The sequence below is a fragment of the Rhinatrema bivittatum genome, chromosome 1, assembly GCF_901001135.1.
Source record: "Rhinatrema bivittatum chromosome 1, aRhiBiv1.1, whole genome shotgun sequence".
NCBI lineage: Eukaryota > Metazoa > Chordata > Amphibia > Gymnophiona > Rhinatrematidae > Rhinatrema > Rhinatrema bivittatum.
In genome coordinates this window covers 781,397,987-781,424,724 of record NC_042615.1, presented here as the reverse complement: position 1 = coordinate 781,424,724, position 26,738 = coordinate 781,397,987, and the positions used below count along the sequence as shown (strand labels likewise).

At 46.3% G+C, this 26,738-nt stretch overlaps 2 protein-coding genes and 3 non-coding genes across 6 annotated transcripts in view; 4 read left to right on the top strand and 1 right to left on the bottom strand.

Moving 5' to 3' along the window:
- Positions 1 to 385: 385 nt before the first annotated feature.
- On the bottom strand, positions 386 to 4,138 carry C1H18orf32 (chromosome 1 C18orf32 homolog). 2 transcript variants are annotated; one of them, XM_029580246.1, is made up of 3 exons: positions 3,832 to 4,138; positions 2,034 to 2,239; positions 386 to 1,166 (listed from the first exon to the last, which is right to left on the bottom strand). In XM_029580246.1, the coding sequence occupies exons 2-3, from the start codon at positions 2,211 to 2,213 to the stop codon at positions 1,092 to 1,094; spliced, it is 255 nt and encodes an 84-aa protein (XP_029436106.1). In that variant the 5' UTR covers positions 2,214 to 2,239; positions 3,832 to 4,138; the 3' UTR covers positions 386 to 1,091. The 2 variants fall into 2 exon arrangements, with proteins under 2 accessions (XP_029436106.1, XP_029436117.1); XM_029580257.1 differs by having other exon boundaries at positions 3,989 to 4,137.
- Positions 4,139 to 4,205: 67 nt separating this feature from the next.
- LOC115077865 (60S ribosomal protein L17) overlaps positions 4,206 to 26,738 on the top strand; it is a 38,780-nt gene continuing 16,247 nt past the window's right edge. Inside the window, exons 1-5 of the mRNA XM_029580232.1 lie at positions 4,206 to 4,259; positions 5,404 to 5,456; positions 5,553 to 5,593; positions 19,078 to 19,212; positions 26,003 to 26,101. Of these exons, the coding sequence (XP_029436092.1) occupies positions 5,417 to 5,456; positions 5,553 to 5,593; positions 19,078 to 19,212; positions 26,003 to 26,101 (315 nt within the window). The 5' untranslated portion in view covers positions 4,206 to 4,259; positions 5,404 to 5,416. The remainder of the gene's footprint in view (positions 4,260 to 5,403; positions 5,457 to 5,552; positions 5,594 to 19,077; positions 19,213 to 26,002; positions 26,102 to 26,738) is intronic.
- On the top strand, positions 5,137 to 5,202 carry LOC115082785. Its single transcript, XR_003854274.1, has one exon. It is a non-coding gene; the product is annotated as a small nucleolar RNA SNORD58 (small nucleolar RNA).
- Positions 6,305 to 6,370, top strand: LOC115082788. The gene has a single exon (XR_003854277.1). It is a non-coding gene; the product is annotated as a small nucleolar RNA SNORD58 (small nucleolar RNA).
- Positions 25,852 to 25,924, top strand: LOC115082790. The gene has a single exon (XR_003854279.1). It is a non-coding gene; the product is annotated as a small nucleolar RNA SNORD58 (small nucleolar RNA).

Sequence of the window (26,738 nt, the reverse complement as noted above, 5' to 3'; positions counted from 1 at the left end):
GGAATGAACGGGCAGCGCACGTAGGGCTCGGCCCGCGCAAGGTGCACCCCCTTGCGCGTGCCGACCCCGCATTTTATAAGCTACACGCGTCTCTTATAAAATCCGGCGTACTTTTGTTTGCGCTTGGTGCGCGAACAAAAGTGCGTGCAAGTTTATAAAATCTACCCCTGGGTGTCTCATACTGACTCTATGGAGCCGATTTTCAATGTTTCTTGCCCCTGGCAAGGCACCTCATGTTTCATGTCAATATGCCTATCCACAATAAAAGCCTTGCTCTCACACAACAAACTCACTCTGAATCTTAACGAAACAAAGTCTTAGTCATTCTCTAGTGGAGGCTAGGGAGACAGCATTAAAAAAAGTTGAGATCTGGAACTATGGGTAAAACAAAGAGGAAAGCTGAGCACTGATGCACTACTATTAACCTTAGAATTGATAAGCTTAAGCAGGGAAGTGGGTGGTTGGAATGAGAAGAAGAAAGATCTATCCCAATTGAGCAGCACAATAGTTTCAAAAGAGTTTATATACAGGTAATAAAATTAAGCAATGACAACAGCTATATCTGGAAAGAGTGGGAAAGGGGACAGGGGATTATGTACCAGCCAGGTTCCTCTGCATGTCTGCACACTGATAGTGAGCTAGCCCAAGTTTTATTTTATTTTTAACGCAGGATACAAGGATTTTAATCACCAAACCTGAACCTGACTGAATTTAATCCCAGAGTGCTCACATTTTAAAATGTGATACTGAAAATGAAGTAATAGGAAAACTTTTATTCAACAGCAAACATGTTACACATTGTAAATCTCTATTTATCTCACCAGCCAAATATACCTAAAGATGTTTCTATTACTTTCTGAGAATTTACAAGTGAAGAAATAGAGAACATGGAATGGGAGAGAAATGCAGAATAAATAGATTTGTTAGGCATCCCTTTTTTCAACATTTTAAGCAGAAATATGCTAAACCCCTATCTTCAATTGGAGGGGAGCCTGTAAAATAATCACAACGTATTTTCACTCTCAGAGCAGCAATATTAGTCATGGAGGGAGCAGTCTTTCAATCTATTCTTGGAAGTGTGAGAAATCTGCTTAATTGGTCTTTTTGTCCAAAACTTCTGCAGGTCCATTTCTAGCACTTTCATGAGCTGGTTCAGTACTTTCAAGCTGAAAGAGAAACACACACATCAGTAAAACACCACTCTTTAAAGTAGCAGTATTAGCTAAGTTTCTCCGTATTGCCTTGCTCATTTCTTGGCTATATCATGTTGTCAGTGCTCTTTCACAAATTTGCTTTTTTTTTTTTTTTTTGCATTAAATTTCTTTTTACAGTCATGTCCCCATTTTAAAGACTCTCCTGGGTCACTTTTCAGCCATCTATGCTGTATTTTCACTTTATCTATAGCAACATAACATCTGCATGGGGCTCTGATGATGGTTTGCTCTTCAGCTATCGGTGCTGCATTCACACTTTGTAGCAGTTTAATACCTACCCTGGGCTCTGATCAAGGGCCTCACGAATGATCCCCAACCTAATTGGACTCATAAAAGCAGTAGTGACTTAGAGATGCTTTCAAAAGCTTTTATTTTGGCCCTGGCATTTTCCTCCTGCGTTTTTGGGCTTCCAGCTCAATTGGAACTGGACACTATCGGCGATATGATTAAATGAATAAATTTCTAACACTAAATTTCATAAGAGTTTTCTGCTTCTGTGGTTTTCAGTGCTTTATGATGTATTTTGTTTGTTTTATTGTTGTCCAATATTACTGATGTTACATTGTATCTCTCCAAGAGTACCTTTGGACAAAATATTAAATAAATAAATGATACATGGATTGTGGCACTAATCCTCAGTAACAATCAAGGCTGCTTCTTAGCTTCCATTGGAAAAATTTCTGGGCCCATCTTTCATGCCACACTCCTATGAACTATGGGAGAAAACTGCAAACCCCAGCTGCCAATCTGCATGTTTTGTCCATAATGTACTCCAAGCCTCTAGCATTCTATGTCCTTTGTGGAAAAGAGCATCTTTACCTTGTAAGTTCCATTACAATCCCCTTTGTCTTGGTTGTGATTCTGTTGAACATTTTGAACAGCTTTCCTGGGCCATATGCGGTTGATTAATGGACCAATGAAGGGGTAGAGATATGGTTCCAGGAATTTCTTATACACCCAGAGCACAATTGGAATGACGATGCAAGGAATGCACACCATGATGGCAAGATTAGAACTGATGAAGTCTGCATTCACAAAGAAACAAAATACTCCATGACAAAATGTGTTCAAACTACAGGAAAAAAAAATTGGCTTCTTGTGCATTAATACTTTTCAGGTATTTATTTATAACTTTTTTTTTTTTTATACCGAAGTTCAAGTGACAGGGTTACTTATCATTCCGGTTTACATTACAACAAGTAGAAAATAATGACAACAGTGTCTTACAATGAACAAGGAGATGAACAACTTGGAGAACATAACTAGGAAAAAGAACAATGTGTGCAGTTACAACGAATTGGAGTTAAAGGGTAACAAGCTAAAATAGGAGGGTAATTAACTAATGGAGGGAGGAAGGGGGGAGGGGAAGAAGTTACTGTAGCTAAGTAACCATAAACTTAGGTCATGGATAGCGATAGTCTGTGACAGTCTGTGGAGGCAATAGTCTGTGACAGTTTGTGGATGTTATGGGTGACTCAAGAAGTTATGGGAATGCTTGACCGAACAACCAAGTCTTGAGTCTTTTCTTGAACTGGTAGGGCAATGAATCAGTCTGAGCTCAGGAGGAAGCAAGTTCCATTGTTTGGGGCCTGCAGTGGGTAGAGCTCTTTTCCTTAAAGATGATTTAATGGGAGGAGCTTGCAGAGTGCCTTTTTGTGCTAATCTTAGCGGGCGGGATGAAGTGTGAAGTTGAAAATATAAAATAAGAGAAAAACAGACAAGCACATTAGATCATGAGAAAGCCATTTTGAAATATTAATTTTTCAATTTTTTATTAAAAAGATTATAATCTGTGATCTCCAGGATTTTCTGGTACTGTGAGAGGTATACTTCTGCAGTGAAGTTTTTCTTATGTTCAAAACATGGAAATGGTCTTGTGACAGGATATATTGATATATTTAAATATCTCTATCATCTCCCCCTCACCCCATCTTGCTTCTCTTTTGGGGAATACAAATATAGGTCCTGATTTCTTTTAATTTAGACCTCCTTAATTCAATAGTTAATTAACATGGTTCCTCACACTGAGGAACCATGTTAATGTTACCGTTATTTCTCTTCTACTTCTTGTTACCCTCCTCCCAGTTTGATTCCCCTATTAAAATGTAATTTCCAAGTTTAACCAGTTTTGCTGTAAACCGGCATGATGTCCACAACTAATGTCGGTATATAAAAATGTTTAAATAAATAAATAGAAGGGACGTTGAAGGACCACATATCAAGATATAAAGCTCCAAGGGGACAGATTCAAGAGTAACACGTATTATGGCTTTAATGTGTGCAAATCTAATCACATGCATATCCATTACAGGTATCCTGAAAACCAAATTGGTCAGGTGTCTCTCTCTAGTACTGGGCTAGGAACCCACTACCTAAAAAGATACAACTTCAACGAACATGACACCAAACTAATAAAACAAAACATGTCATTTCGGATGAAAAGTCCTCACATCTGCCGCTGGAGAAAGAACTTTGCATAAGAACAAGAAAAATTAGGTAAATTATTTTGGGTTACAGCTATCTATTTATTTACAAGGACGACGATACTCAGAAATGCCTTGTTGCCGTAGACCAAATTAAATGTTGCATCGAATTCAACGTTTGAAGTTACACGTACCACACTTGTTCAATTTCTAAAGTTAATTTTCTGATGGGTCTTGGAAGAAAGTGGGAACAGGGAGAAAGCGGGATGTCTCTCTTCACTAGATGTAACGAGGAAGACAGGATCTCTTCTTCTTCGCAACAGTGAAAAGGGGTATCCTGTCTCAAGATACCTTCTCTTGCTTATCACTTCGGACTCAAGGAAACGACAAACGAGGACTCCTCTCTCCTTCGATTATCTGACTATCCTGTTGTCCCGCAGCACTTCCTATTTAATGTTTTGTCAGAAAGCCGCTTCCGCCCATGTTACCGGAAGTCGGTTATTTCTTCCGGAACAATGGCTGCTCTCGCGCAGGTCGGTAGGAGCCGGGGCATCGCGAGAACTGCCGGCACTGATCCCGCTCCCAGAATGCTCTGGGGTCCCTCTTTCCTGCGCGGCCTGAGGTGAGTCTGGTATGGTGTCCTACGTCTGACACTCAATCCGAGGAATATTTCCGGCATCACGCAATTAAGAGGTTCAAACGAGGAAGAAGCAGCGGGACGGATGCCTTAAAACACCGCAAAGTGCAGATATGGAGTGGGATTCGGCATCGTTGCAGTCAATAAGGCAAAACGGGGCGGAGATTGAGCAGTGACTGTACTAGGTGGCCGCAGGGCCGGGGCTTTAGTGATCGGCGAGAGAGAGGAAACCCGGTGCTGGGTCGGACTGCGTTATCCGCCCTGGGAGGGGGCCGCGGTGGATAAATCCCGTCGGTCTGTGCCGGATTTAGGCAGAGATGGAGAGTCTGAGGTTGTGTAGGCCGTACCTGGAATCCGACTTTAATCCTCGCACTTTCCTCCACCAGTTGGGCTGTGGTTTCTTTTTGATCATTCTCACCATCGAGGCTTTACAAGCTCCGGGCTGGTCTGTAGATTTCTGTTGTTAAAGCTTTGCGGTGTTTCATAGAGATACAGGACAACGGTGATCGTGATAGATAAAATGGAATATCGTACTTTTTGCTGCTTGATTTTTTTGTGTGCAAGCTCTTTGCAAGTTGCATGCAGGCCAGATGGGCCTCGTTGTCGTCCTGTACCGTCGTATTTTACATCCTGAGCAGGTATTAGAGCTCGAGGTGGCAAGGCGATCTTGAGTGGTTCAGGGCATGTATACAGCAGCCATGGTCCCTTGTAGACTTGGCATGTCCGAAGAGCACATTTTGCATGACAGTTACTAGTTTTCTTCTTGTTTTAGAGGCTTGTACTTTTATTTGACTCATAAATATGTTTTGTTAGATGTTCTACACAGAATTAATATGGAAGCTTTTGAGAGAGTGTTTTGTGGCTGCAGTGATGACTTGCTTAGGACACCTTTGGATTAATCATGAAAACAAATTGAATTCTGAGCAGCTACTTCTTCATTGGAGGATGACTAGTAGAAGAAATGTATGGTTGTCTAGTTCAGTATTTTGAAAGGTCAGGGGTTGGGAAAAGTTTATTGAATATGAGAAGCTCTCATATTAAATTGTGCAAGTCAGATTTTTTTTTAATTTATCTGGTATTCTAATTGTTTTGTTCATTTTTGAATAGTTACATTTTTTACTTCCCACAGTTAATCTCCAAAAATGGTCCGCTACTCGCTTGACCCAGAGAACCCTACCAAATGTAAGTAGAGGCAACATTCCCAGTATGCTTCTATACTAATTTACAGTGAGTGTGAGAATTGGGGCAACCTAACCTTACTGTTGTTTATATTGACAGCATGCAAAGCAAGGGGTTCCAACCTTCGAGTCCACTTCAAGGTATGTCCTGTTTGGCTTTTTTTTTTTTTTTGTTCTAAAAATTGAAAAGCTTGTATCAGTAGATATTATTATATAGCATACAAGAAATCGGTCCTACCCACACCAATCTTCCATAGCATTTTTTCCCCCAACATTTCAGTTTGAAGATTTCAATAGTTTTATTGGCCTAGAATAAACTGGAGTCTTTGTAGGTTATACTTTTTTAAAGGGCCAAGAAAAACTGTTATCTGAAATTTCAAGACCTCCGGTAAGCACTATTTTTAGTGGTCTTTCAGTCCCTAGTCTAGGACTTCCCAAATCTTTCCTGGTGACCTCACAGCCAATCAGGTTTTCAGAACATCCACAGAGAATGCACATGACATGCATATTCATTGTGGATGACCTGAAAACCAGACTGGCTAATGGGCACTTCAGGGCCAGCTTAAGAAAGACTGGTTTAATTTATCTGAGGTCTTGAAACCTCAGGTAAATATAGCTTTTTTTTTTTGTTGGTTGGTCTTTTAAAAGATATCACATCTTACAAAGATGATAGTTTAGAGAGAGAAATTACTACTTAGAATGAATGGAGGTTTTTCTGATTCAACACACTTTTAAGATAGGAATTTAAAATAAGTAAAGGTTAAGTGCCCCAAAACCTTCCTGAGGAAAGTGGGTTTTCTTAAAATTTTAAGGTTTAAAAAGTGGCTCTGTAGGTGAAACAGCACTTTGTGGTTGCAATGATGACTTGCTTAGGACACCTTTGGATTAATAATGAAAATACTCTGAATTCTGAGCAACCACATCTCCAGCAGTGCCAAATATGTTTAGCAAATACAGATTGCCACTGAGATGAGTAGTGGAGCTTGATTGAACTCAAGGTAGATACTTCCCCCATCAGTTACTAAAGCAAGGTAGCATGGAAGGGAGGGGTGCTGTATGACTCAGATTAATTTGGAGTAGGAATGGAAGATGCAGAGGAGGCCTGAAATTTTGTGTTAGCCTTATAAAAGGGTCTGGTACACAATTGAGTTTCTTTTCATAATTATTATTGAATTTTAAATTAGTACTTTTATAGGTTTGTTTGTTTTTTTTACAGTGTATGTTGGCTTTCCAATTCTGTGCTGTAATTTTTTATTGTATTTTTTTCCCGAGGACAAGCAGGATGGTAGTCCTTACACATGGGCAGCTGTAGTTATCACCCTGCCCCCTAGGCAGAGTCCGTCAGTCTCTTTTTTTTTTTTTCCTGCGGAGCCATGTGTTTTACAGTATTGAGCTTTGCTCTCCTCACAGTCTTGAAACTGTTTTTTTTTTTCTAGAGCTGCAGCTGTTTTTCTCTTTTACCTTACCATAGTTTTCTTTCTTTTTTTTTTTCTTCCTCTTTCCACTGTCTGCCAGCCGCATGGCGGCCCTTAATTGCTTTGCAGCCTGGCAGCATCTAATACTATCTCTTATTAAATAAATACTCCACCTGCAGTTTAGTATCTGTACTCTCCTTGCTCTGTTTTTTTTTAACTTTTGTCAGGTGCTGGCAGGACTGACAGAATGCAGTCAGTGTGTGATCCATGTAGGCCACTGAGCTTGGGGACTTGCCTGAGTTCTACCCGGGCAGTTCCATGTTGTTTCACCGATCGATCGGCATCGATGGTGGTTTTGGACAGTGACGAGATTGAGGACCACGCCATTTGGGGGGGGGGGGGGGATGTGGAGAGGCCATCCTTCCCACATTCAAAGGAACTAGTCTGCCATTGAGCGCCGTGGTCCCCTCAATGCTATCAGAGCCGCCCTCAATGCCATCGACACTCTCGATCCCATTGAGGTGTGTGGCTGCCCTTGAGGCCAGTGATGCCATTTGTTGCCGCCCTTGACGATGGCAAGCACCATCGATGAGGCACTGGGAATGCCACTAAATGAGGCCATCGACCACTGGGGCTCCTGAGCCCTCGAGTGCCACTGAAGCCCTTGGGCAATGGGTTTCGGCGAACTTGGTGCTATCGAGCATTGGGGTTACCAGCGCCGAGGCATCCAGGTGCAGTGGTCTGGTGCCCTCAAGGCTCCTTTACATTGGTCCAGACAGGGCATTATGCTACCCCATCTTTGGCCTATGGTTATTTGGCACCATGGATGCTGATGATCTCGGGGGGGGGGGGGGGCCCTAAGCCACTGGGATCGGGGGCATCTGAGGCCCCACCTGGCTTAATGCACCATTGATGCTAATAAGCGCTAGGTTTGCTGTCAAAGCTATCGTTAGCCATAGTCTCTGGTGAGGGACACCATCGAGCTTGCAGCATCGATGCCCTCGAATGTATAGTTGAGCTGAGGGGAACTGTCAATGGTGCCAGCAGTCAGTGGTTTCTCTGGGCACTGGTGATGTGTGTTGGGGCTGCAGAGCCTCTGCCTGCAGGCGCCCCTGGCATTCTTAGCACCGTGGGTCCATCAATCCCTTTGCACACTAGGGTCTCTATTGGTGCTGCTGGGCTGTCGATATCCGCAGGTGCTTGAGGCGCCAGGGATGGCACTATATACCTTTGAACTGGGCAAGACATGGTCAAGCTCTGTCGAAGCCCTGGGTGCAGCATCATTTGGTGCTATTGATGCGTGCCATTATTGGTGAGCATGAGAGCACTATGGGTGCCGTCACCATGGTGGGCAGCAGTGGACATGGTTGGATGCCACAGGACACTGCCGCAGAGCACCATGGGCACCATCGGATGCCATGGATTTTGCTGCTGCCATTCCATGAGGGAAATGGTGGTGAGCAATTTCGAGTACTGTGTTCTGCCTCTTGGAGCGTTATCGAGTATGGGGGGTACCATAGGGCGACGCCATCCACCACCATGCTATAATCGGAGCTCCAGTGGTACTGGGGATGCCGTCATCACACTGTTCCTGTTCACTCCATTGGGATTTAGTGCGACAGTGGAACGCAGCATGTGTGGTCGGGTATGGCAGGGGTCATCTACTCCAAATGCATTGGGTGCTGGCAGGCAGCATTCTCTCTATCAGTGCAGTACACAGCTATGCCAGGGTTCTGCCATCTTCGTGTCAAGGTATCAGTCTCATCTGTTCTGGACCATGAGGTGCTAGGGAGCATTGGCGAGGAAGGCGCCATCACACACTCTTTGATTGCTTTTTGGCAGCCACAGACTCAACAGGTGGTGCTCTTTCCTTGCTGTGCCCTGGGAGTTTGTTTACAAGCACAGTGAGTAGGTTCGTAGATGTGCCGCCATCCGTAGGATGGGATACCAGTGTATGAGTACTGGTCGGTGTAATTTTACCGTGGAGGGCACTGTTCTTCCAGTTGCTTTCTTGTGTGTGTGGGGGGGGGGGGGGGGGGGGGGGTGTTTCCCTCAGGGCGAGCCACAGGGCTGACCTAAGACTGTGTTTCTAGTTGAACACCAATGGTGTGGATACCAGGAGGGTAGTTGTTATTTATTTATATACTGTCAATCTGGGATACAAACTTGGCAGTTTACAATAAAATTAAAATATAAATACATGGCATATAGTTTGTCATATATTAAAATCTAAATAAAGCCACATCAACAATATGATAAAATGTAATTGATAATCAGATTTCAAGCTATATTCCATCTTTATTGACCTATAACTGCTATCCTTTATCTGTGACCGAGAACGCGATGGCAGATAGCCTTTGTTAAAGAGCTTAGTGTCTGATTCCAGTCTCTGTTCTACTGGCATAGTATTCCAGAGTTTAGGTCCGGCCAAGCATGCCCCCTGAATAGTGGGAATTTGCAAAAGACCTTTATTAGCTGATCTTAAAGATCTGTTGGGGGTGTGGAGATGCATTTAGCCATTCTACGTTATTATAGAGAGAGTTATATATGATCGTCAGTGTTTTATATTGGGCTCTAAATCTGATCGGGACCCAGTGTAAAGATTTTAGGGTTGGCGTAATATGTTCATATTTCTTACCACCTGTAAGGACTCTTGCTGTCACATTCTGTAAAATTTGAAGTGGTAGTCCAAATAGAAGAGAGTTAACAGTAGTCGAATTCACTGAAAATCAGTGTTTGTAAGACTGTTCTAAAATCAATATGAGGTAGTAATGGTTTTAATCGTTTAATATATTTAATTTGTGATAACCATTCTTTATTTTTAGATTTATGTGTTTTTTTCATAGAGAGCTTACTATCGATTATAATACCCAAATCACGCCCGTGATCAGATAATTTGATTTTTGTTTGATCATTTAGGTGTTTGGTGTTGGGGATACGCATGGTATTTTCCTGTTCGAGAGTTTAATGCTTGAAAAGTAAATTTCCAGAATTTGTAAAGAGTGTTCAATTGATGTATCTATTGGGATACAGAATTGGATGTCATCAGCATAGATGAAATAGTTAATACTCAAGCCTGATAAGAAATGACAATGTGGGCACATATATATGTTAAATAACATAGCCGATAGTGCTGACCCTTGTGGTACTCCTATTTCTATTTGAAATATTTCAGATGTGCACCCTTCAATTCTTATTTTGAATGAAAGATCAGTTAGGATGAAAACCATTGTAGGACATTGCCCCCTATACCAGGTTATTTTAACCTAACCATCATGATATTATGATCTATTGTATCAAAGACGGCTGACAGATCTAGTAAAACTAGATTCCCTGTACGTACCCGGATAAGTCCAGAAAGTGGGTTGAGCCTCCTGTCCAGCAGAGGGAGACAGAGAAAAACTGAAAAGGTATCCTATATTAGGACAGTGTTCACCCTGCGTCCCTTCAGTATTTCTCTGTCTCCCAGCAGAGGCAGGCAGTTGAACCTGCAGTTCCCTAGCTTTCTTTGTTTCCACACTGTGGTGATTTCTTTCTTTCTCCTGATTGTTTCCAGGATCAAGCAAGTATTGATTAATTTCTATATGTAAAAAAGAATTTGAAGGAAATCAAACTTCTTGTCTATGTGAGACAGCTCTGTCTCACAGCTTTTGCAGGGTCCCAGGGGGGATTTTCCCCTTGAGTACTCGGCCTGGGACCCCTCTTCCCGGTGACCACTTGCCTGGCTTAAAGGGTTGATACTGGTGGTCCAGTTGAGCAGCCCCATCTGGGCTAGACCCCAATCCGGTGCGAGGGTCCACACACGTGGAGACCCTCCGGGGAGGGCGGGGGGGGGGGGGGGGCGCCCCCGCCACGTGGTCGTCGGCACCATTTCCCCTCCTTCGCCGCCGTATTGCCCACTCAACTGAGCCGTGTGCACAGCAGACTTGTGCGCACAGCGACGCGCATAACGGTGCCGGGTGCATAGCAGCCCACATAAATGGCCCGAGCGCACAAATTGTGCTGCGCGCACGTCTTTAGGCATTCCGCATGTACATCTTTGGTGCACCCGGAGCACTCAACCAAGCCTCCCGGTGCGCATTCCTACATGCACTACCCCCACCGGTCTGGATCTTGCTCACCACAGATGCGAGCCTGTGAGGGTGGGGAGCCCACTGTCAGGAACTGATGGCCCAGGGACAATGGGTCAAACAAATCCAACCACCATTAAAGTGACCGGTTCCTCTATGGAATCTCAGCAATTAGTGACTGTAACCCAACTCTTACCTGGAGAGTTGGAAGGTTTTTTTGGGATCAGGAGGCCTCAATTCCTGTTGCTTTTCTGTCCCTTCAGGAAGGGGAGATACAACTAGATTTGCAGGGCACCCCTTGCAGATCTCCCCACCCTGGACACCTGGTTGTCCACCCCTACAGTGGATGTCCTGTTCCTCCTCCCCCCCCCCCCCCCCCCCCCCGTTCTCCATTTCTTGGAGAAGGGATGTCACTGCTTCTGACTGGCAATCGCTCTCTGTTTGCTGCAGGATCCGAGAGCCGGTCGGCCAGTAGCGCTCTACTTAAGTCTATTTTGTGAGGCAGCCATTCCAGATTCGGTCTCCCCATCGTACTAGGTGTCTCCTCTTCGGGGTAGCTCCCTGGTGAAGATTAAGGGTTTCTACCATCCAGGGAGTCACCTTTGATACCTGCTGAGCTGAATGGGCGTTTTTCGTGGAGGACCACTATTGCCAGTCATTCTCACTTGTGGAGACCCTACCTCAGTGAGGAGGTTTCTAATCCATCTAATTGGCGAGTGTGCCTTTCAACCTATTGCCATATCCATGGCTGAGGGAGTTGGGGGACAAGGGACCCTGCAACAGAGGTGCTACTCTTTGGTTGCAGTGGCTTGCAAGCTATACTTCCCATTTTTTGTATAACCCTGTCTGTGAACAGGAAAGTCCTGGTTCATGCAACATTTGTTCCATTTACTGGATCGCATGCTTCCTTGAGGGAAGTATATGTAATGATGGCTAAGGCATTGATATCTAGGCCAGGATGGTGGACAGTCTGTTCCGAGATCGCACTGATCCTGCCCTAGTACCCTTAGGATTTCCAGGCCGGTGAAGAAATCATGTTCTATAGGGGTTTGCGGTATTTCTGCTTCCTGTCTCTTGGTGAGTGTTTCTGGATTTCTTCCCTGGGGGTGGGGTTCACTCTCTGTTTCAGCTGTTCAAAGCAGGCTGAGGGCGCTGTCTCTGTGAGTAACTCCCTACTGGAATTGGCAGTGAGTTATTTGCTTGGGGTTGAGATACACAATCTAAAGACTTGTTCTTACTCCTGCAGTCCAGCGGTTTGCCTCCTTGTGTTCTTTGTTCCTTTTGACTTCCATTGGAATGTCTAGGGGAGGGGAAGAAAAGCTAGGGCATTTGTGATATATCTTAGCATATACCTGCAAGGAAAGAGAGACACCACTTTTTCCCTATATTTTTACCAAGCCCTGGCCAGTACTGCCTTAGCTTTTCTCACTTCATTGGGTTGTCCAAAGTGCCTTCCTGCTCACCTGAACTATCCTGTAGACATCCATTGACAAGGGTGCAGGGTGGGTGAGCTTCAGGCCTAACTTATCTTCCTGCTCGGGGGTTTGGGGTAGTGATCCCATTCAGGGATTGCCTTTCATCCCCCTGAAATTCTTGATGTGGTCTTGCATGATTAGTTTTGTCTGGTACATTCGCAAGTAGGGTTTGTCACAGATCCTTCCGTTGTTGCTGATTATTCTTCCAAGCGTTGCTTGGGTTTTTCTGCCCGTTGTGCCTATCAGCACACTTCTGCAGATGTATTCTGTCCTTCAGATGCCAGTGGACCACAGTTTTTTGTTTTTTTTTTTTCTAGAAAACTCTCAAAGCCTCAGTTGCTTTTTTTTAGTTTCTTTTAACACCAAAGGAAGTTATGCTGTCATCTGTTTACATCTCTAAACTTTTTCCTGTATCCAGGAGGTTCCAGACCTACTGTCGTTGAGGTTTACTGATCTGAAACCCTGCTTGTAATGTTTTCTGTGATGCGGAGTATGTTTCTTGCTGGTATTTGCATCACTCCCTGCCTTAGGTGCCTCTGCTGCACATTGGGGTTTTCTGTCTGTCTTTTCTATGGTTTTCTCTTTGTAGAACCCAACTCTTTTCCCACCTAGACCCCTTTGTGGGTCAGCTGCCTCAAAGGCAAAAGGGAGAGAGATGGTGCTTTCACCACGGTGCAGTTTCCCACTTTGTCATGCCTGTCCTCGGAGAAAGCAGAGCTGCTTACCTGTAACTGGTGTTGTCTGAGGACAGCAGAATGTTAGTCCTCACAAAACCCACCTGCCTCCCCTGGGAGTTGGTTTCTTCATGTATTAGCTATATTATGGACCTAGGGACTCTACCTGGGGGGCAGAATGATGACTAACAGCTGCACATGCTCAGTCGGGCATGTTTGAAAGTTCTAGATTCTTTGAGATCAAAGTTCTGTACTGGGCTCCATCCGATGATGTCACCCGTGTGTGAGGACTACCATCTTGCTGTCCTCAGAGAACACCTGTTCCCTGTACGTACCTGGATCAGTCCAGACAGTGGGTTATGTCCCCAATCCAGCAGATGGAGTCAGCACAAGCTTTGAGGGGGCGTATCCATATATACTACTACCCCCTCTGCAGGAGTTCAGTATCTTCTGACTCCAGCAGATGTGAGTAGGGGAATCAGGCTTCCCCTCCTTTTCCTTTTTCTTCACTTTCTAGCTTGATTATGGCTTGTTGTTGTCTTTTTCTGTGGATCAAGTTTGTATCAAGTTTGTATTAAGTTTAAAAAAAAAAAAAAAAAAAAAAAAGGCAGAGTTCTTTCAACTTCTGGGGAGTGGCTTATCTTCCTTGTCTCTTCTCTGCGGCCTTGCTGTTTATTTCTCGTTGCAGCCAGGGGTAAGTTTGTTTTTTTTCCTTTGTAGTTTTTTCCTTCACAGCTCAGCCCCCGGTGCCCGCGAAAGCCGGTGGAGCCGGCCTCTTCGCTCTTTACTCCCTCACCCGCGGCCATTTTACAGCTCCTCATGGGCTGCTGAGCCATTTAGGGAAAGATGTCTGGGGCGGGACGTGTGGCCGGGAAGGCCCCCCCGCGGCACCCTCCTCTATTTTCGGACAGCGGGCAGTGCGGGCCGACCAGGCCCCCCCGCAGCGGCGTTTTTGTGCGCATGGCCCCCCCCGTGGCTTTTTCTTTTCTCCTACAGTGATCCCGATGCCGCGGCCGTCCCGCTGTGCGGCCTGCGGAGACCCGGGGTCCCGGATTTCCCGGGAGGGCATCTGTGCACGATGCCTCCCCGGGGGGGAAGGTACCTCACAGTCCCTGACTGATTCTCTTTTTTGCCCGGGGCGGCGCGGGCCGGCCACTCCGCCATTTTTGGCGGGAACGGCGGCCATTTTACATTCTGAGCGCCCTGAGGCGCAGGCCACGAGGGGGAACGGATCCCTGGAGGACTCTACCAGCGGGGGTGTTCCCCCGATTTTGGTGCAGGAACCAAGCACCCAGAGCCAGGGAGCAGGAACCACGCCGCCCCCGAAGCGCACCCGAGCAGGCCGGGGTTCTCTCCGGAGTTTATCCTGCTCATGCATACCGCTTATCTGCAGGGGCTGGAAGCACCTGTGGGACCCCTCCCTCCTAAGATCCCTCGGATGTCACCCTCGACGCCGGCCCCCCCCGACCCTCCGGGAGTGGGGGCCTCCCGCCTTCCTACCCGGGTCCGATCCACGCCCGCGGCAGTGGGGGCGGTGCCAGACCCAGCGGGACATGGACTTGACCTCTCGGACGGGGGACAAGGGGACGGCACGCAGGAGGGGGATGATCCGCGTACCCTACGCCTCTTCCAGAGGGAAGAGCTGGACGACCTCATCCCGCAGATCATCCAAGAATTAGATTTGGACCCGCCACCAGACCCGCCTGCCCCAGTAGCTCCCGCTGTCGTCACTTCTTCAAGGAAGGGAGATCCTGTCCTGGCGGCACTCCGGCTGAGGGCTCGGGCTTTTCCCATTCATGACTCGTTTTTACAACTTCTCACCAGGGAATGGGACACCCCGGAGGCCTCCCTGAAGAGCAGCCGGGCTATGGAAAAGCCGTACCCGCTCCCCGAAGATTTTCTGGACCTCATCAAGGTCCCAAAGGTGGACTCCGCAGTGTCGGCGGTCACGAAGAGGACGACTATCCCAGTGACGGGAGGTGCGGCGTTGCGGACACACAGGATCGTAAGTTGGAAGTTTTCCTTAAGCGGGTTTTCGAGGTCTCCGCTCTGGGTATGCGGGCGGTGATGTGCAGTTCGCTTGCCCAGCGGGCTAGTCTCCTTTGGGTGCAACAACTCCTCACGTCTCAGAACCTGCCGTCCAATGAGGCTGCCCAGGCAGATCGGCTAGAAGCCGCAGTGACGTATGGGGCGGACGCCTCGTACGACCTTTTTCGGGTCCTCGCAAGATCCATGGTTTCGGTAGTGGCAGCACGACGACTACTGTGGCTACGCAATTCGGCGGCTGATACGTCCTCTAAGTCGAGTCTGGGCTCTCTTCCCTTCAGGGGCAAGTTCCTCTTCGGGGAGGATTTGGACCAGATCATCAAGTCCCTGGGGGAGAACGCTGTTCATCGGCTGCCGGAGGATAGGTTTCGACCATCCAGAGCATTTTCTTCTTCTCAGACCAGAGCCAGAGCGCAACGGCGCTACAGGGGATACAGACAGGCGGGCTCCCGGTCATCCGCCCCCAGGTCTCAGCCCTGGTTGCGCTCCTTTCGCGGGCGTCTGCCCGCACGCACTACTCCCAGAACCGGGAACCCCTATACCAAGTCTTCACAATGATGCCAGTCTCGCCCACTCCCCTGTCCCCAAGATTGGGGACCGACTAACGTATTTCTACGCGGAGTGGGCACGGATCACCTCGGACCAGTGGGTCCTGGATACCATAAAACACGGCTACGCATTGGAATTTGTCCGCCCCCCGCAGGGAAGGTTCATCTTTTCCCCCTGTGGCTTGGACCTCAAGAGAGGAGCAGTGCAGCTGACTCTGGACAGACTCCGGGAGATAGGCGCTATTGCGCTCGTGCCCTTCGGAGAGGTGGGCTCGGGCCACTATTCCATCTATTTCGTCGTACCAAAGAAGGACGGTTCCTTCCGGCCTATCCTAGACCTCAAGGAAGTCAACAAATCCCTTCGAGTCGTTCGGTTCCGCATGGAAACGCTCCGGTCAGTGATTGCGGTGGTGCATTGGGGGGAGTTCCTCGCCTCCCTGGACTTAACAGAGGCCTACCTGCACATTCCCATCCGCCCGGACCACCACCGTTTCCTTCGTTTCAAAATTCTGGACCAGCATTTTCAGTTCACGGCTCTCCCGTTCGGATTGGCGACGGCGCCGCGCACCTTCACCAAGATCATGGTAGTCGTGGCGGCAGCTCTCCGGAAGGAGGGCATCCTGGTTCATCCTTATCTGGACGATTGGCTCCTCCGGGCGAAGTCATTCGATCATGGACGCTCAGCGGTGACTCGAGTAGTACAGTTTCTACATTCCCTGGGATGGGTAGTGAACTTCTCCAAGAGCTCCCTCATGCCCTCGCAACGCTTGGGTTTTTTTGGGGGGCGACCTTCGACACCCTACTGGGCAAAGTTTTTCTGCGCCAGAACAAAGCTCAATCCTTGCGGGATCACACACGACGGTTCTCTGCGTTACCAGAGCCCACCTCCTGGGACTACCTGCAACTCCTGGGAGTGATGGGGTCCACCATCGACCTTGTACCTTGGGCTTTCGCGCACCTCAGGACCTTACAGTGGGCGCTCCTCTCCCGTTGGAAACCAGTATCGCAGGACTACCAGATGATTCTCCCACTCCCGCAGAATGCCAGGGACAGTCTGGGCTGGTGGTTGGATCCGCCGAACCTGGCCCGTGGCGTGTCCCTCGATCTGCCAAATTGGGTGGTGGTGACCACCGATGCCAGTCTAGCAGGCTGGGGTGCAGTCTGCGATCGAAGCGCCACGCAGGGGACGTGGTCCACGGTGGAGGCGAAGTGGTCAATCAACCGTCTGGAAACCAGAGCGGTCCGGCTAGCTCTGCGACATTTCCTCCCGCTTCTTCGGAACCGGGAAGTCAGAATCCTATCGGACAACGCTACCACCGTGGCCTACATCAACCGACAAGGAGGCACGCGCAGCCCGCGCTCGAGGCGGCGCTGCTGATGCAATGGGCGGAGCGTCATCTCGTCCGGCTAGCGGCCTCGCACATCGCCGGTGTGGACAACGTCCAGGCGGACTTCCTCAGTTGTCAACTGCTGGACCCCGGAGAGTGGTCTCTCTCCGACAAAGCGATGCAACTTCTCGTCCATCGGTGGGGGGCCCTCCACTTGGATCTGATGGCGTCCGCTCTCAACGCCAAGGCTCCACGCTTCTTCAGTCGCCGGAGAGAGCGCAGCGCGGAGGGAGTGGATGCCCTGGTCCTCCCGTGACCGCCACATCTTCTGCTCTACGCTTTTCCACCATGGCCCCTGTTGGGCAGGATGCTCCGCAGAATAGAAAGCCATCAGGGGACCGTGGTTTTCATCGCCCCAGAATGGCCCAGGCGACCCAGGTTTGCGGACCTGCTACAGCTGGTGATCGACGGGCCAATCAGGCTGGGGCACCTCCCCCAGCTCCTACATCAGGGCCCGGTATTTTTCGAGCAGGCAGAACTCTTCTGTCTTGCGGCCTGGCTTTTGAGAGGCGCCGCCTCCGGCGTCGGGGCTACCCGGAGGCGGTAGTATCCACGCTATTGCGGGCACGAAAGACATCGACATCGGCGGCCTATGTTCGAGTCTGGAAGGTGTTCGAGCTGTGGTGTACCAGCCAGGCCACGAGACCCGCTAAGGCTTCTGTACCTCAGATCCTTCAGTTTCTACAGGCGGGGGTGGAAAAAGGGCTCACCTATAATTCACTACGGGTTCAGGTGGCCGCCCTTGGTTCGCTGTTGAGCGATGGGGGCTCTCTTCTACAGTATCCTGACATTGCTCGTTTTCTCAAGGGTGTCAAGCATATGCGTCCTCCGTTACGGAACCCTTGTCCCTCCTGGAGTCTTAACCTTGTGCTTCGCTCCCTGTCGGGACCACCGTTTCAGCCGCTGTGCAGCGCAACGATAAAGGATCTCACTCTCAAGACTGTATTTCTTGTGACCATCTGTTCTGCTCGACGCATCTCGGAGCTGCAGGCTCTGTCGTATAGAGAGCCCTATCTCCGTTTCTCCGACTCTGGAGTTTCGCTTCGCACCGTTCCCTCCTTCCTTCCGAAGGTGGTTTCTGCATTCCATGTGAACCAGACGGTGGAGTTGCCATCCTTCTCTTCCTCAGAGCCGAAGTCTCTCCGTCTCTTGAATGTCAAGCGCACTCTGCGCCTCTATCTGGAGGCTACAAATGAGTTCCGGACCTCTGACCATCTCTTCGTACTCTGGGCCGGTCCTAAGAAGGGGTCTCAGGCCTCGAAGACTACCATTGCCAGATGGCTGAAGGCCGGCATTGCTGCTTCCTACATTGGGGCGGGTCGGACTCCCCCACCCGGAATCGTAGCGCATTCTACACGTTCTCAGGCGGCACCTCGCCTCTTCAGTCTCTGGACACTTTGGCGAGCAGGTTCTCCGAGCAGGCCTCGCAGGACCCCACCCCGATTTAGGGAAGCTTGGGTACATCCCACTGTCTGGACTGATCCAGGTACGTACAGGGAAAAGAAAATTATTACTTACCTGCTAATTTTCGTTCCTGTAGTACCATGGATCAGTCCAGACGCCCACCGCGTTTGGGTTCTTGATCCTGCTCAGCTCTGCGCTACTTCTTGCTTGCAGTGTTCTGTGTCTTCACAGTCGTTTCTTTTCGCTGTTTTTCACAGCTCCCTACAAGTTGGTAGGATGTTTGCAGTTACTTGTTGCGGTTACAATTGTTTTCATTATCTGTTTCCACAAACTTGATCCTTCGGGGGTTTCTACTCTGGCTTTGATATACTCGATACTGAACTCCTGCAGAGGGGGTAGTAGTATATATGGATACGCCCCCTCAAAGCTTGTGCTGACTCCATCTGCTGGATTGGGGACATAACCCACTGTCTGGACTGATCCATGGTACTACAGGAACGAAAATTAGCAGGTAAGTAATAATTTTCTTTTACAGGTAAGCAAGCCTGCTTTATTTTTAAGTCTGCATCTCCCAAGACTGGTCTTCCTATTTATTTATTTTGTAGAACACTCGTGAGACTGCCCAAGCTATCAAGGGCATGCACATTCGTAAAGCTACGAAATACCTGAAGGATGTGACCTTAAAGAAACAGTGTGTTCCCTTCCGGCGTTACAATGGAGGAGTTGGCAGGTGTGCACAGGTAAAGTGTTAACTGTTCATTGCTTCATGTCAGCTGTTCTAGGTAATGTTTCCTTTCTATGGTTTTACGATTCTTTTTTTCTGACTGCATTGATGTTGCTGTATGAATGAGGGTTATGTAGGGGTTTAGTTCATTTCTACAAAGCAAAAGACTGGATTCAAGCCCCAAGCCTCCTTGGTGGACCTTGAAGTTTTGCAAAGGAGGGACTGACATTTCAAGAGAAGAGGGGCTTGGTATTCTAGGCATCATTTTGTGTTGGCTTGAAACAAGACTCTGAGTAATCCTTTTGTTTCCTGAGTCCATCTGTCTACACTAAGGAAAACAAAATTATCAGGTAAGTAATTTCTCCATTACAGACTTTTGATATTGCTTCTCTTCCAAATTAGTCTCAGCAGATTATAGAGACGTTTGATTTCAGTGCAGGGGTGGCCAACTCCAGTCCTTGAGAGCCATAAACAGGCCAGGTTTTCAGGATATCTATAATGAAAATGCATTTGATATATTTGCATGCACTGCTCCATTCTGTGCAAATCTAGCTCATGCATATTCATTGTGAATATCCTGTAAACCAAAGTTGTCCATCCCTGCCATAGGGGATCAGTCTGCCGGAAATGCTGTTTTACTATCTTGCTGTTTAGGGTGCTTTTGAATTATTCATCTTTAAAAGAAAGAGAGAACCAGTGCCTTAATGACTGTTATGTTAGCATGCTTTAGCTATAATCCCAGCTAAATAGGACTTTAATTGTCAGTTATCATATGGGTCAATCCATATCAAGTGGACCAGAGGTCCATGTTCAACCTCCTCCAAATCAAACAAAATTTTGCATGGTTGGAGAACTAGAAGCAGTTGAATGGAGGTCACTTCTGATTATCATGCTCCATGCAACCTAAAATGACCAGTGTAAAATTTGGATCATAATGTGAGCTTGCTTCCCTTATGATGGGCCAGCAAAGTATGTGAAAAATGTTACAAAAGAAATATAAGGCCTACTTTGACTCTTTATTGCTCCTGACCTGTACTTTGATTCATGCCCCGATTGGACCAGTAGTCAAGGCCCATGGCATATACGTATATGATTTGCAGTAAGAGGCTTTACAGGTAACTGGAAGCAAAGATATAATTACATAAAGACATAATGTCACTTTTTTTTTTGTTAATAATATCTTTATTCATTTTAACACCAAACAGTACAATACATAAAAACCAGACATAAACTAAAGGTAGTAGCATCGTAGCATAATGAAACAGAAGCATATGGCCCAGTAACAGATAAAAACTAAATATTCAAACATATCCCATTCAGGACTGTCTCTCCCCCCCCCCCCCCCCCCCCCCCCCCCAATACAAATGTAAAGCCACCCAACAAAATCCCAGGAGGTAAGTTTTAAGATGATCCATCACTTTTGGGCATGCCTTGTGCATGAGTCAGGGTGAACCGGTCCCTAAAAGATAAAGGCAACTATGCTATAAATCCTCCCCAAATGCTGGGAAAATGCTTGTTCCTTTTACCCCCAGTTCCCTGGCACCAAGATTTAAAGTCCATTAATAAAAAGTCTAACATCTCTGCATGCTGGAAGGAGAGCATGGGAGGATGCACCATCGCACGACACAAAGCCCTTTTATCAACAGCACACCTTCACAGTCGTCGTAAGTAATGTCATCAGACAGTACTCTCAAAACGACAACCAGGAAGTACATTTCCAAGGAAGCAATAGCAATTTTCACAAGGATCGCCACCCATGCTGCATATTTTGGATAAAAATATTATTAGTTAGATGACTGGGAATATCTCTAAACCCCGCATGTAGTAAAAAAAACTTAAACTATACGGATGAATAGAGCAGGTTTCCTCGGTAAAGTCTGCAAAAGAAAAACTGCCAAATAACCAATCATCTAGAGCGCGCGGTGAACAGGCCAAGTTATAATAGCAAATATTAGGAAACCCCCCATCCTCCCTCCAAACTGGGGACCATCAGCTTCCCTATAAACACTCTAGCCTTACGATCTTTCAAACAAATTTTGTACAAATTTGCAATACAGTCTTAAGATCTGTTTTGGATAATTTGATTATTGGCAGCCAATTGCAATGGATACAATATCTTAGGGAGAAGAGACATTTTAAGCAATGCTATCCTCCCCATTAAGGACAGTGGGAAGTTCATCCAACTGAGTACAGTGGCAAAATTCTCGATTTATGAAAGGGATATTGGTCTGATACTGCTCATTTGGATCCTTATGTAAATAAACCCCTAAATATTTAATATGAGAAAATGGTCCCCATTTCCCATGTAACTGGCCCATAATGTCTAAAACCTCAAATCTATCTGAATTCAGCTTCAGACCAGAGAACAATTCGTAATCCCAGAAGACATCTAATACCCTCGGGAGCAAACATTTAGCTTGAGGAATGAACAAAAGAATATCTGCGAATAAAAATGAAGGCAGTAAAGGAACGCCATGAAAAACAATGTGTCAAACCAGTGGCTCCAAAGTTAAAATTAACAATAAAGGGGATAATGGACATCCCTGTGTGGTCCCCCTGGACAGTGGGAACTGCTCAGAAAGAGTACCATTAACCAAAATTTTGGCCATCTGGTTACTGTAAAGAATCCCAATCGCTTGAGTGATGAAACCAGTGAAGCCGAATAACCCTAGGACACACTTTAAGAAATCCCACAAGACCCTGCCAAAGGCCTTTTCAGCATCAAATCCCACCAATACAGGATCCACATATCTGTGTAAGCCTCACCTACACAGATCCAGCAATAAAAGAATACATCGTACATTTATACTAGACCAGCACCCATTGACATAGCCCACTTGGCTTTGGGAGACCAAGCTAAGCATTATAACCAACAATCTAATAGCAAATAATTTAGCATAAATTTTGATATCCACATTCAATAGAGATATAGGGCAATATGAAGAAGGCTGTTGTGGATCCCGCCCCTGTTTGGGAAGAACAGCACTTGTGTGCCAACTTTAAAGTACCTGGCATTGCGCCAGTCTGAATCATCTCATCAAACAAATTCTTCAGACTTGTACACACTGAGGAGTCAGTACCTTGTAAAAGTGGTTGGATAAGCCATCAGGGCCCAGTGCTTTAAAAGGCAGGTAAAGCTGTGATCACTGAAAGAATTTCCAACTCTGAAATCGGAGCACTAAGTCGTTCCAATTGTAAGGGAGTTAAGGAAGGAACAATAGCTTTTTTCCAGAAACTTGGTCTCGTCTGCTGTATATAAAGCTTCATAGTACTCCCGAAAGATCGCACTAATTCCCTGACTAGTAGTAGCAAGGTCCCTCTTTTTGGAACGCAACCTGGAAACAAAGGTTGATTGCCGGTCCCCTCCTCACCCCCCCCCCCCCCCCAATCAAATTCGCAAGGATTTTGCCCAAGTGGTTACCATACAGAAACAGCTTATGCTTCAAAGATAACAAGGAACTGGTAGACTTCTTGTGCATTCAGCAATTTTCGAATCGAAAAAAACTAAAGTCTAACCGACTCAGAAGGTTGAGCTAGCAATTACTGTTTTAACTCATTTAACTATTTAGTAAGGTTCAGAATGTCCCTATTCAACTCGCATCTCTTAGCGATGACCTAACTAATTATATCCCCTTGAAGAACCACTTTCGTGGTTTCCCAGACAAAGTAGATGCCTCTTTATGCGGAGCATTATGTCTCTCAAATTCTTGCACCAAGAGAGCAAAAATTCCCTAAAAGCTTTATCTTGCACAAACCAATGAGGCATTTTCCAATTAGAAATGTCACATCCCATGCTCGGCCCCCTTAAAAATACAGGAAACTGGACAATGATCCTAGATCACCATGGGTTCGATCTCTGTCCCACACAGTTGAGAAAATAAAGATTCGGAGACCAACATATGGTCTAGTTAGGATTTGGAGTCACAGGTACGAGCAAAGTGAGTAAAGTCTCTAGAGCAGGGATATAATACCCTCCAAGCATCAATAAGCCCCAGAGTATGGCATACAAAAGGGATACCCTTGGGGTTGGACAGTGGATGACTCTCTCCCTCTGTGCCTGTCTGTTCAAATGCGAGTCTGCAAAAAAAGGTCCCCACTGAGGACTGCAGGAGGTCTCTAAAGCAAGAGCATGGGAAACAAGCGCCGTAAAAAAAACAACGTATGATCATATTGATTAGGGTCATAGATTGAGCTTCCCAAAAAGCAAACCCCTTAAAATTACATAGTGACCGTTAGGATCACTGATTGAGGATTGCATTTGAAAGGAAACCGATTTATGAATCATATTGACCGGCCCTTGACTGTGGGATGTACCCAAAGCAGCAAATACTTGATTGATACCTCGCTTCTTTAGTTGCTCTGCAGGGACATCCAGGTTATAGTGGCGTCCGGTTTAGATGTGTGACTATCCTGTGTGCACAGATTGGGTGTACACTTGTGTGCGTTTAAATTGAGATGCCTAGGCTTGGAACACCTATCTCTCGGATGCCTCACCCTTGGACACCTAAATTTTGAATACGATATAAAAAAAAATAAAATAAATGGTGTCTATAGCTAAGAAACCTAAGCGCCTTGCCCTGTGTGCCACCTGTCATATTTGGGCGTCTCAGCTTGGCGTGCCCGCTAACTTGTGCCAGCGCTGTTTAGAGGCTCAGGGAGAATTATCTTCCACTTATTTTACTAAGGCTGGTTCTTCCCAGTCTGATGAGGTTCTAGGTAAAGATGTGTCAGGAGGAACGCCTGTTATTGGAACTCCCTTAACTGGTTCCTCAGCAGGGGACGGCAACTCGGTGGGCGCTGCACAAGTGCCTTCTGGTTTTGACATGGATCCTTTTACCTTTTTCTTGGGTAGAATTTTTTTCAGAGATTGCAATCCTTACTTCAGGCACAGTCCTCGGCCCCGTCCAGTCCTGTCAGGTTGGTTCCTTAGGCGGTGGCCTCTCCCTCTTCTGGTACTTCGTTTAAGGGCCGAAGTACACCTCGAGCTGCAGGTGTTCTGACAGGAATCCAGAGGGCACTGATGATGAGGCAGATCCTAACTCTCTGGAGGATGGAGAAATTCCTCCAGGATTGCAACCATATAGGATTATGCTGTGGTTCTTTCATAGAGATAAACTGTCGGCTCTGATTTCCCAGACATTAAAGATGCTTGGAGTGCCTGGGACAGATTCCATGTCTGAGCCAAAGAAAAATCCCATTTTGGTTTCTTTGCATAAAGCTTCTTGTTTTTTCCCATTTGGGGAGGCCATTCAAGAATTGATTGATCTTGAGTGGGACGCCCAGGAGGCAAATTTTAAAGGGATTTGGACCTTGGTAAAGCCGCTGCCTGCTCAGGCAGTATCATGTGTGGAGATTAGATTGTTGTCTCCCGACGACATTTGCCGAGCTACGATGTGGTCGTCCTTACACATCTTTTCTAGGTGTTATTATCTGGATGTGTAGGCCTGGGAAGATCAGCCTTTTCACGTGAGGTGAGCCTCCCACTCTATTTGGGAGTAGCGTGGATACATCCCACTGGTCCTGAATCCATCTGTTGACATGCTAGGAAATGAGAAATTACTGCTTACCTGATAATTTCCTTTTCCGTAAGGTAGATAGATGGATTCATCTTCCCGCCCTTGGCTGCCACATGATTGTGTTATGGTCCTCCTACATATTCCAGGGCATTACTGGTAAGTGTTCTTGCAATCCCTAGATTGGTATTCATACGTTCTCACCTGAGTTCAGTGTTTCTGGTTGGTTGAATACAGAAATGATTGTCTGTTTTTGATCAGATTTTTGCTAGTCTATCCACAGTTGCTTTTGAAGAGAATACTGGCAAGCCGATGTCACTGCAGGAGTATATATACACACCGTGTCATCAGTTTGCTCCGTCTCCCATCTGCTGGCAGAGGTACATGACCCACAGGTCCTGAATCCATCTAGCTACCTAAGGAAAAGGAAATTATCAGGTAAGTAGTAATTTCTCATTTGGTAGCAAAAAAAGGTGCTCTTTCAAATGACAGAAAAAAAATTAAAAACTACACAGATATTTGCACCCAAAAAATGGTGAAAATTTGCAAAAAAGGTGACTTGTCTTTATGTAACTATGCTTTCAGTTGACTGCAAAGCCTCCTAGTGAAAATCCTAGATTTATGTTAAAGGCCATGACTGCTGATCCAGTTATGGCCTGAATCGAAGCATACATCAGGAACAATGAGGAGTCAAAGTAGGCCTTAAATTTTTATTGTAAAATTTTTCACGTACTTTGCAAGCCCATAAAAAGGGTTCCAAACTTTGCATAGGAACTTAGCACCAGAGGTTGTAATAATCCACAAAATGTCAGGCCCCTAACAGGGGCTGTTTGGCTGCAGTGCCTGGACAAAGTGGCCTTTTTCTGTTGCACAGAGCACAAGTCTCTAAGAGCGGCCTTCATTCAGCTGCCTCTAGTTCTTGAACCAATTGAGATCCAGCCAAAAAAATGTTGCATCGTTTTGTTTGAGGCCCTAGTGAACATCCACACACAATTTTATTCAATTTGAAGGAGGTCGAGCGTGGATGATTTTCTGATTGGTCCACTTGATATGGAATGTCCCATATATGAGATGTCAGGTATTCTGTGGGGTTTGTTTTTTAGCTTTGCAGGAAGCTATTGTTGCAGCCTAGTGATTTCTGGTTGCTATGATGACTGTCTTAGGATACCTTTTGTAGTAACAATGAAAACAATTTTATTTTTTTCTGTGAGCAACCTTTGTAGCCAAAGAAAGAGAATTTTTCTTTTTATATTATTTTCAGGGAGACCTCTACTGAACCAATTTCTCTTGCAGGCTAAACAGTGGGGCTGGACACAGGGACGTTGGCCTAAAAAGAGCGCAGACTTCCTACTGCACATGCTTAAAAATGCTGAGAGCAACGCTGAGCTCAAGGTACGCTGCAAGAAGTTACTGCTTTGTTTCCTTTTTGTCGCGGCACGCACAGAAACAGAGAATATGCTGGTAGAAGAGGCTTTTCAATTGTTGTAGAGCACTTATTAATTGTGGAGATTATAACACCTTAAACTGGAGCCACTAGCACACACACTTCTGAAATCCAGTACTTTCATTCTGACTACAGCATGTCATGGTTCCAAACGTTTTTTTGCTTATTATCCAGGGCAGAATAGCTCGTAGTTACTGTTTACATTGATTTATTGCTGTAAAATAAATTAGAAGCAAGAGCATCATATTACATCATTAGGGTGTAAAACATCCATGGTGACTGAGATTTCACTTCTAGTGCCTTCTGGCAGAGTCCCGCCCTACCCGAATGTGTATGGCAGAGATGGGGGTGGGGTTATATGAAAAGGGGAGCAGTCTGTAGTCCATGCAAGGAACTAGAGAGAAAGGAGAGGAAGGGTTTGTGAGTGGGAAGGAAGCAAAGTGCATTAAATAAAATAAACCCAAGCCCTTCCACCAAAGGACGGACAAAAAAAGGAAAACCATGAACCAAAAATTAAAGAGAGAGACAATAGTACATTGTAAGGAAAACAAATTGCAGTGTGACTCCTTAAATTTGATTAATATT